The sequence below is a fragment of the Talpa occidentalis genome, unplaced genomic scaffold (assembly GCF_014898055.3).
Source record: "Talpa occidentalis isolate TD23 unplaced genomic scaffold, MPIMG_talOcc4v2.1 talOcc4.12, whole genome shotgun sequence".
Classification (NCBI taxonomy): domain Eukaryota; kingdom Metazoa; phylum Chordata; class Mammalia; order Eulipotyphla; family Talpidae; genus Talpa; species Talpa occidentalis.
This window is the reverse complement of record NW_023601212.1, coordinates 90,770,150-90,780,453: the sequence shown is the minus strand read 5'-3', so window position 1 is coordinate 90,780,453 and position 10,304 is coordinate 90,770,150. Positions and strand designations below refer to the sequence as shown.

The following is a 10,304-nucleotide window of genomic DNA, read 5'->3' as shown; positions in this document are numbered from 1 at the left end:
TCCTACATAAACAGTGTAATTAAACTCTCAGAATCACAAGTTTTCAGTTTGGAAATGTGCACAAGGGGAGGCTGGGCTAGATCGGGGCTCCCTAAATGATTTGGGGTAGGAGTTACTTTTTAGTTTCCCCGAAGCCCCGTGTTTTGAACTCCAGGAGGGGCCCTGTCATCTTGGAGTCAGTGTGCTGGCCTTACTGGTCATGGTGGGGCAGGGGCAGGAGGATGGACAAGTAAAAGAGGACTGGAGTTACTGGGGACACCTCCCTTTTCCCCCTGGAAATTCCAGAACTCTCCAGAGAAGGGGATGAGGCTGGTGGGAGGAAAAGACAGAACTGCCTTTAATTTACCAGGTAACTACTTAAGATGTTTCATGGGGGACTGAGTGGGTGCGGGGAGTCTGAGGATTCAGCTCTAAAATACGATTATGTAATGAGCGTTTCTAATTTAATTTAGATTTGCACACCGTTTGCAAAAGGGCCAATCACAAGTCTTTTGCCTAAACTCCCAAAACATGAGGCTCCCCTCACCATTGAGTTCCCAAGCTTGGACAAGACTTCTGCAGAATGGCTAAAGCTCAATGGCCTCAGAGGTACACCCCCAGAGACGGGAGGTCCAGGACTCAAAGGCATGAACCTCTACAGCATCGAATAGGGCCTTAAATCCCACTATTTATTTTTACAGCCAAGAAATTAAACCTTTATCAGGTTCTGGCACCCAACGCATTCTCTCCCGTGGAAGAATTTGTGCCTATTCTCCAGAAAACGGTGTCATCAACAATCCACGAGGTAATCCAAATGCAGGGCTCTCTCCGTCCTCTGCAGGGAAGTTCCCTGTGGTGTTTCCCTTCTTAAATGTTCCAGAAAGAAGCCTTAGGCAGCGCCCCAGGAGCAGGGGCTCTAGAACTCTCTCATCCCATCTACTCTAAGTGCTGTTTTCCAAAGATTTGAACATGAAACTTGAGAGATGGGGCCAAAGGGAAATTCAGCAGATAGTCACCCCCGCTGCGGCAGGCTACCCTGCTCAGGACACGCTCGCTCTCCGTGTCCTCACTGGACCTTTAAAAGAAAAACGTCTCGTCAACTGTATCCCCAATATCCAGTTCAAGCGCGGGTCAATGAGTGTTTACTGGAAGCTGAGAGGGTGGAAGGAGGTGGCAGGTGAGGGACAGAGCGATGATAAAGGAGCAGATAAAGGGTGGCTGGAGGGAAGTGTGAACAGATGGGAGGGGGAGGGGATGGAAGGATGGATGACAAGGTTGAATCAAAAAAAAAGATGGAAGGATGAAAACTAAAATTAAACCTAAAAGGAAGGCCGGAGAAATGGAAGGAAGGACAGGGGGTGAATAGCAAAGTGAAAGGTGGCAGGGCGCAAGGGAAGGGAGATGCCGTGAGGGCGGGTGATTCAGTGCATGATGAATGCCTAGAAACAGCCCTGGGTTAAGGATGAAAGAACACGATGAATGAAATCAATTTCCAGAGTGCCCCTGAGGACCTGTCTGGATTCCCTAACCTAAGAACCCATGGCCAGTATGTTCTAAGGTCTTTGACTCTGCTGTCACCAAAATCTCCAACCCTACCCGTCATAAGGGCTCTGATATTCAAAAGAGCCTTCCAAGAAGGCACCCCAGATTGCCGTCAAGCATGGTCACTTGGGGGACCACTGTCCTGAAGGCCCTCTGCTGACAGCTCCAGACAAGGGGATGACCTGGGGGTGGGGAGGGCAATGATCTGACCCCACATGTGTTCAGAGTTACTACCCTCTCATGCACGGTGCCCAGGATTTTAAACTTAACCGTTTTCCCCACTTTTGCTTCTGCTCACCTGCTCCCCCTCCTGGCCACACCTGAGTGCAGAAGGCGATGGTACAGTTTGAATGGCACGATGGGACCTTGAAAAATATTCATGTGGATGTACCTTTCCTCTATGAGTACCAGGTCAGCCGGGGAGTTGGGGGGTAATCAATCAGAATATGGGGTACAGGAAGGGGGCGGGAGGAAAGCACCTGACTCATCCCCCTTCTATAATCAGAGACCGCCCCACCACAGCCCCTTCTGGAACTTTCTCATACCCTCCCCAGGTAGAGACCTAGATGCCTCAAGCAAGTGTCTAATCCTTTGGGGGAAGAATTACCCCATTTGATGCAATGAAATACTTTGACTCTTCCCTTCCTGGTCTTGTGGCAAACTCACCCATGATTTAGGGAATGTTTATGTTGCCTGGATAACCATGCCTTTGACACATCATTCCCAGAAGTCCAACTGGAGTACACCCTTTCCCCTTGGGCCCCTTAGTCAATTATCTGCTGTACTATCACTTAATGGTGTGGCCCATGGGTTTGCAGAAACAGCTCAACAGAGTTATGCAGATGTATGAGAGGCGGATTGAGTGGCTGTCCTTGGCCAGCAGAAGAATCTGGGGCACCGTCTGTGAGAAAAGGTACCTTCCCCAGAGAAGTGCTCTTGTCCTTCATGGGTCTGTTTTGTGACACAGCACTTATCATCTGCTCATCAGCAACTCATGAATTCCCTGGGGGTGGCATCAGAAGCCATCACTTAGATTAAGGATCAGCAATTACTCAGCAGAACCCTTAGAGGAAAAAGTGACCACCATCATCAACATCAATAGTATCACTTGGTGTTGCTCAGGGTTCTTTCTGTTGCTAAGAAGCAACTGGGACTAAATGCAAATTGGCTTAAAAACAAATCAGGGAAGTTTGGTTAAAGTAGCTGAAAATTCCAGAATAGATTTTATAGCTGTCTTCAGGCATAGTTCGATCCAGGAGCTCATGAATGCCAGGGAATCTATCTCCACCTCTCAGCAGTGCTCTCATCTCTGTTGGTTTTGTTTTTAGGCAGAATTCCCCATGCAAGTGGCAAGATAGCCACCAGAGGCCCCCAACTTACTTTCTACTGGCTTAGCACCCCTAGGGAATGGGCCCATCCGTGAACTGTTCACTCTGGCAAGCTCGATTGTCTAGGGCCAAAAACCCACTCTTAAAGCTTGAGGGGTAGCCAGTTCCATCCAACTTAAATGGACTGATAGAAGCACAAATGTTTCCCAAAGGAAAAATCAGGATGCTATTGCCAGAAGAGGTAAGAGATACTAAGTAGGGAAAAAAAAAATAGGTAGCTGTTACAGCCATTCTAACATTGCACACCTGTTTGTGATGTATTGCCACTTACAAAGTATTGCACTATTATATCACATAATTTTCAGTACAACCCTGTGAGGAGTCTTCTTATCAATGGTTTAGAATTGGATATATCAAGGATCAGAGAGGCTTTGTGACTTGCCTAAGGTCACACAGGAAGGAAGACTTGAACTCAGGTCTTCTGACTCTAAATTCAGTTGATTTTCTTTTGCTACTCATCATCTCAAAATGAGAAAAGAGGGAAGAGATGGGAAGATAAAACCTGAACTAGTGAAAAAAGGCCAAATAGGGCTAAAGAGCTTACAACAAAGAGAAGAGTCAAAAGGATCCAAAAATTTCCCCAGAGGCCCAGATATGCCTAATTCTCCATCTGACTTACCTTATTTCTGTCTTCCCTTCAGAGACCCCCACCTACAGTAATAGTGACTGCTGGTGCTTTAAAACTTGGAAGTGTGTGGAAATCATTATGCGCAGCCCCTGTCCCTTAAGCCACCCACACCATCATAGGGCCTCCTGGGCCAGAGGGTTCCCAACCCCCTCAGTCTACTGTTGTAAACCAACCTCTGCTGACCTCAAACCACAAAGGAGGTTTGGACAAGCTTTGAATTTGGCATGCAAAATTTCCCTGGAAAATACTTTAAAGAGTAAAATGGAACAAAATAAACATTATCTGAGAGATTTGGTTCGCCTCTTAAAGCTTGTGTTTCTTTATAGGGTGATTATACTGCTCGATATCTCTGCGACAAATTCCATGTACATTATTCATATCCAACACTCGCTGCGACTGCTGCTGGAGGAGCAGTTGTCCAACAAGGACTGCTTCAACATCATCGCGTATGATACCCGCGGGGGGCGGCGAGGGGAGGTCGTGCGTGTTTGGAGGTCATGGCTGGGCCAAGGCTTCTGGCAGGCAGCTGGTCGACAAGATGTTCTAGACACACGGCAGCCTAGGGTGGCCATCGTTTTATCTGATCTGAATGATCTTGTTTGGGGCATTGAATAATTAAATGGTTGCCGGACAGTCCCCCTGGGGCGAGGGTGATCAGCCGCCCCCAAACACACTGCTTGATCATCCAGGATAAAGTAACTCAGCCCTTTGACCCATTTGGCTTCGAAACTGATAAACACAGAAGAGAAAAAGAAGGTCCCCAGGCATGCCCCAGCCTTCATTCCCAGCTAGTCTTGCAAACCACAATATCTCAAACATTTAGGATTCCAATGAAAATTTTTAATTATATATACCTATATGTAATTAAAGAACGTGCATCTATAAAACTATATATAACTATATATATTTAAATCAAACATAAAACTATCATCTGTAACCACAATATAAAGTTACATATGTTTTATATATAAATTTAAAACAGAAAAACATTTGAAATATATATTTTGCATTTTAGATTTTAAAATATAAATATTTTATATATAAATTCTATTTACCTGTAAATTTAAATTTTATACATAACTGTATGTTTGAACTAGGTAGAATGTAGGTAACTATTTATAACTTAGATATATATCATCATATATAATTATATGTAATTTAAATGTATAGTTACATATAATTTAAGTGCAGTTATATACTCTTTTAGCTGCATACCATTTTAATGACAGGGAAGAAGAAGGAGGAACCCACTTGAGTATACATTTTGGCATAATCCCATATCGAATGGGAAGTGTTCTAAACCTAGTAAGTCAGCAGTTAATATTATATATTAGCCGATCCTAGAACCTAAGTTTATACTAAAAAATTCCATAGAAAAAAAGGGGCTTAGGGAACCATTTGAGACAATATTTTCACTCATTCAACAAACTTTTATTGAAAGTGGCCACGTGCCAGGCACTGTTGTAGGCACTAGGGGTGTGGACAGGAATGCACGTAATACCTGCCCTCAAGGGACATGTGGCTTGGTGCTGGGAGCCCGGCCTGTCAAGACAGAAGAGTTTTCTATAGAGATAGGACAGGATTGGGACTTCAGGGGGCAGTCCTTCAGGATTGGTCTATCCTATAGAGTGAGGTCTGGCAATCGCTGTAGAGGAAGTGACCCTTAGCTGGGTCTTAACAAATGAGTAGGAGTTTCTTAGCACATGGGGATGGCGGACCATCAGGGAGGAAGGGCATTCCAGGTACAAGGAACAGCACGAGCAAAGGTACAGAGGTGTGAGGTATGTGAGGTATGACAGAACTTCAGTTCATTGTAGACTTGGGGTGAGAGAGGGAGATTGTACATGACCAAAAATAAAAGGGTGGAGGATTTCTATAAGCCTCGCTCAGAAGCTTTTAACTACAGGGCATGGAAGGATGTTAAGCAAGGTTAAAAAAAAAAAAACAAAAAAACACAAGCTTGGATTTCTAGGATGAGGTCCGCTTGCCTGGCAGCTGTAGAGAGGGACACTGTAGGCAGAGAAGTGCCCAATCTGGCAGCTCTGGCTTTGAATCAAGAGTTGCTTCCTGAAATTTTACGCAAGAATGTGAAGGATGAATTGAAGGGGTGTAACCAGGAGGGAAATATCTGGCTGGACTTCCTGAGATGGGCTTGCGTGAAGGCCATAGGGATGCAAGCAAGGGATTTGTGTGACAAGTGCTGGGTCAGAAACTGCAGGATGCGGTGGAGGACTGTCGGCATGAGGGGCTGCTGAAGAGCAGGTGTGCCAGGTGGGGCAGATCTTGGAGGTGGAAGATGGTTTTAAATGTGTAGAGTTTGAGATTCTTAAGAGATGGACTCTGGAGCTCCAGTGAAGGGTTCTAGCCAGCAAGTCAGAGTTCGTGAGCCACTGACATTTCCACTATGTGGTTGAAAACAGAGAGGGTGTGAGTCTCACCTGTGGAGATGAGAAAGGGTGTGGGAAGACCACCCAGACAGAACTTGGGAGGCAATGACCTTGGGGGGGTGGGCTGAGGAAGCAAACCACCACCGAAGGAACTCAGGGGAGGACAGCTGGAGGGAAATGGTGCTGGGAGGTCGGGGTGGGGGAGGGGCTTGGGAAGAAACAGGTCCTGCGGAGGCAGAGAAGGAAGAGGAAGAATTGTTACAGAGCAACCCCGATATTAAACAGGTTCCTGGCTGTGGGTCCTCACCCGCGCGCTTTAAAGGGACTTATGAATACTCTACTACAGACACACACAAAAGGTTAATAAAAGGTTTATTTACAAGAGAAAAGGAAATAAGGAAAATGTACAACTCAGGGAGAAAATAGGGAAATAAAGTCTTTAATGCGTCCTACCCGATCCACCGACCTGGAAACCCAAAGTCACTCTCAGAGCTGGCGGGACGCTGTGAGCTGGCGGAGAGCCAAAAATGGGGGCCCCTCCAAAGCCCAGTGTCTGCCTTTTATATCCACCTGGCTGCTTAACCCCACCCTCAGGTCCCAGCCACCTTCCCTTTGGTGGTGATGGGGTTTGGAGTTCCCAGTGTCTTTGGCTTTGACCTGGGGTGGGGGTGGAGTCCCCAAAGCCTGTATGGAATTAGCTTTGGGACATCCTTTTCCCCCTAACAGAATGAGGAATCGTTCAATCAGGGCCTAGAGCTCATGGATATGACAACATTTGTTTGCAATTCAGTGTGGCAAATATTGAAAAGATCGGCCATGCCTAGTGCTGGTGATGGTGTGGCCTGTGCCTTCCTAACATGGGTGGTAATCAAAATGTTGCCCCCCTTACCAGCCTGGCAAGGCCAAAGAGGTAGCGCATGTATCCTGCCTCAGAACAAGCCTCTCTCCTTCTCCAAGGTTTGGAAGCACAATTGAAAGTTGGAGCCCGGAGCTGGTTGCCGTGAACCACAGCAGCTTACAAAGTGCCTGGCGGTAGGTGGCAACAAAGGCGGCCTCCCTAGTCTGAGGCTGCTCTGTGGTGCCATCTTCTCTGCTCCCCTGCCCACCAGGAAGTAGTTCTCTAGAATCCCTGCCCCCGACACACAAGGGCATAAGTGGGAAAACAACTGCTTCCTACCCCCTACACCCCCTCCGGGGCCTCACCACGGCCTCCCTCAGCTCGGGTCTCCCTGCCTCCAGGTGGGCCCTGACCCTGCGGTGTCACGGCAGCAGGAACGTCCTCGGCGCCCTGCGGAAGGCAGTGGAAGTGGACTTCAAGGACAAAGACAAACACCAGTCTCAGGGCATCTACCTGTTCACGGGGGGCATCCCCGACCAGGACATGGTGAGTAGACCTTTTGGGACCCCACCCCTCCCCCAGGTACGTGTGGCCACTGGCCTCTCCAGAATGAGTTTGCAGAGTGTCTCGAACGAATGTGCAGATCACCAAGGCCACTGTTAAAATGCAGATCCTGATTCCAAGTTGGGGGCCCCAGGGGTTCCCCGAGAGTCTGCACTTCTAACAAATTCCCAAGAGATATCTGGGCGATAGTCACACTTGATGCCACAGGGCCCTGGGTCGCATCCATCAGACCCATCCATCAGACCCTATTAAGAGTCAAGGAGAGACTGGCCAGGCTCATTCTTTCTGGCCTCAGTGCCAAGTACTAGACCAAGTGCAAGGTGAGTCCTCAAGAAAGGTGATGAGGCTGCACTGTCCCGTGACCTGCAGCTGAGCACCCTCACCTGTGGGTCCTCCCTGCCCTCTCTCCCCTCACAGCCCACGATCAGCGCCTACATGGCTGAGGCCTGCGAGGGCTGTGACCTCCAGCTGAACGTATGTCTCTTCTACGTGGGTGAGCCACAGATGGACACCATGCTGCCCGCCTGCTATGCCAGCCGCACCGACACGGCTGCCGCCTACAGGGAGGTCACCCAGACTGCTGGTGGCCGCTTCCACTGGTTTGGAGACACAGGTACGTTGGCCAGGCCCTCCTCCTTCTTTTCGTTCCAGTAGGTAGTCTCAGTACTGACATGTCCCCCTGTGCAGAGATTATTCCAGAAAAGCGGTGTATAAAAATCACTACTGCTTTGGAGATGGGTGGTGGTGATGGCCGCGCAACAGTGTGAATGGACTTCATGCCACAGGGCTGACCACTTCAAAAATGATTAAAATGGTCGACGTTGTGGTTTGTATACTTACCACCATTTTTTTTTAAAGATTTATTTATTTTTATACAAGAGCTGTGGTATAGGCCAGAGGCACAGGAGGGTGAGAGGATTCACCAGAGACAGAATGGGGAACAGAACAGGCAGACTGATGAAATACACTGCTGAGGGTGTTATAGGGCAGGGAGAGGGGCAGCCCAAACCCCGCAAACCTGCCTATTTTAAATGGGTTCTGCCATCCGCTGCATCAACACAAAACATATGAGACTTTAATGGGAAGGAACTTTAATACAACTAGGAAACAATACAGGAAAGGCAAAGAGTCTAGTTTCTAAATGAAGCACCCAAAGTTACCCGTCCCCTCGTGGGTAAAAGTCCATATGGGTAAAAGTCATATGGGATCGGCCCAGAACAAGGCCCCAAAGCCTGCCACAAGTCTAAAGCATCTTCCAGTGGGGACCCACAGAAAAGGGTCAGAAACAACCAGACAAGCCCTGAAGGAAAAGAGCAAAATCAAAATCAAGATAAAAGCTGCCATTGTCACCTCCCCACGGGTATCACCCACATCTGTGTCACCCAGTCCACGACCAAAAGACAAGCGCAGTTTCTTTACGTGTCTCTAGGCTCCATGTGCCTCTTCCAGGTCTCCTGGCTCCATCCTGCTTCCTTCCTCAGTCTCTTCTGCAGCTTCTCCTCTCCCTGCTCAGCTCCACCCTCCCTTGGGTGGGAAAGGGAACCTCCCCCTTTCCTGGGGACCACCCTGTTACAAGGGGAGCAGCGGGTGGGATAGGAGAGGTCTGATGTGCCATGTGGGAATCTCCTTGGTGGGCCGGGAATCGAACCCGAGCTGCAGAGCTGCCGACAGCCTCACATTGCTGTGCTCAACCTGTTGCACCACGAGGGAGGCCGTACCACCATTTTTTAAAGTAGAAAAGAAAGAAAAGTAAAAGTACTTAAAAATATTTTTTTAGAAAGTCAGAGCTGGAAGGGACCCAAAAGTCTACTAGTTCAGTCTTTTCCAGAAGGTGGTGTTCACAGCAGGTGGTTGGCAAGAGCTGTGCATTGAACATGGTACAGCGCTATTTTTATGGAGATAGTTGTTGGGGATCAGGATATGCTACCCCGAAATATGCCGCTTTGGCGTAAGGATTACTTTGAAACTGAAGACAACTGAGAAACAGCAAAAGCCAAGAATTCTCTGTCCCCTTGCTCCCCGCCCACCCCTATTTGCCTAAAAGCAGGGCATAGATTTTCTTTTGTAAGGATGCCTCCTCTCCTATGCCTGGGAGAGAGAGATGATTCTTAATCAGAAGAGACAACTCTGGACTGTTATCAGTCAAGCAATGAGGGATATTTACATAACAAACCCTACTAAGACCACCCTTATCTCCCATTAAGTCCTTCATGTATTTACCTTCCCTAATAACCTTTTTTGTCTTATTACTTCTCTACAAATGTATTGTTCTTTGTTAAAATGCCATTTATGCTCAGAGTTCTAACATGCCAATCCAGGGGGCTTCCCTGGTGGCCTAGGGGTTAAGTCTCAGCACTATCACTGCTGTGGCCTGAGTTCGATCCCTGGCCAGGGAGCTAACCTACATGGCACAGCAGACCTCTCCTGTCTCGCCCGCTGCTCCCCTCAGCAGTGTATTTCAGTCAATCCTCCTGTTCTGCTCCCTGCTCTGTCTCTAGTAAGTCCTCTCACCCCTCACACCTCTGCCTATACTCCAATTTTTCTATGCAAAAAAAATTAAATATATAGATATAAATAAAATAAACATTAAAAAAATAGTAATTACATGCCTGTCTAGATACTCACGCTGAGTCTCTCCCACAGCTGCCTGTATTAATAAATCTATTTGCTTTTCTCTTACTAATCTGTCCTTTCTCAGTTTAATTTTCAAAGCCTCAGCTGGAGAATCTAAGAGGGTAGAGGAAAATATTTTTCCTCCCCTAAGTAGTTACATGCTCGTTTAGCATTTCAATTTTTTAAATGCTAACTCTCCATTGTCAGCAGTGACATAAATTTTCTTTTTTAATATACTTTTCAGGACATTAATTAGACATTGTGGTGCTGATTCCACAAGATATACAAATGTCAAAACATGATGTTGTACATCTGAAACTTATATAATGTTATATGTCACTTGTTTTCAATTTTTAAAATACATA

The 10,304-nt window shown here is 47.1% G+C and overlaps 1 protein-coding gene across 1 annotated transcript in view; it reads left to right on the top strand.

The window, feature by feature from the left end:
- VWA3A (von Willebrand factor A domain containing 3A) overlaps window positions 1–10,304 on the top strand; it is a 52,078-nt gene that overhangs the window by 29,047 nt on the left and 12,727 nt on the right. The window contains exons 16-23 of the mRNA XM_054693924.1: window positions 453–588; window positions 681–784; window positions 1,852–1,932; window positions 2,340–2,434; window positions 3,864–3,983; window positions 6,882–6,956; window positions 7,164–7,308; window positions 7,744–7,939. Of these exons, the coding sequence (XP_054549899.1) occupies window positions 453–588; window positions 681–784; window positions 1,852–1,932; window positions 2,340–2,434; window positions 3,864–3,983; window positions 6,882–6,956; window positions 7,164–7,308; window positions 7,744–7,939 (952 nt within the window). The remainder of the gene's footprint in view (window positions 1–452; window positions 589–680; window positions 785–1,851; window positions 1,933–2,339; window positions 2,435–3,863; window positions 3,984–6,881; window positions 6,957–7,163; window positions 7,309–7,743; window positions 7,940–10,304) is intronic.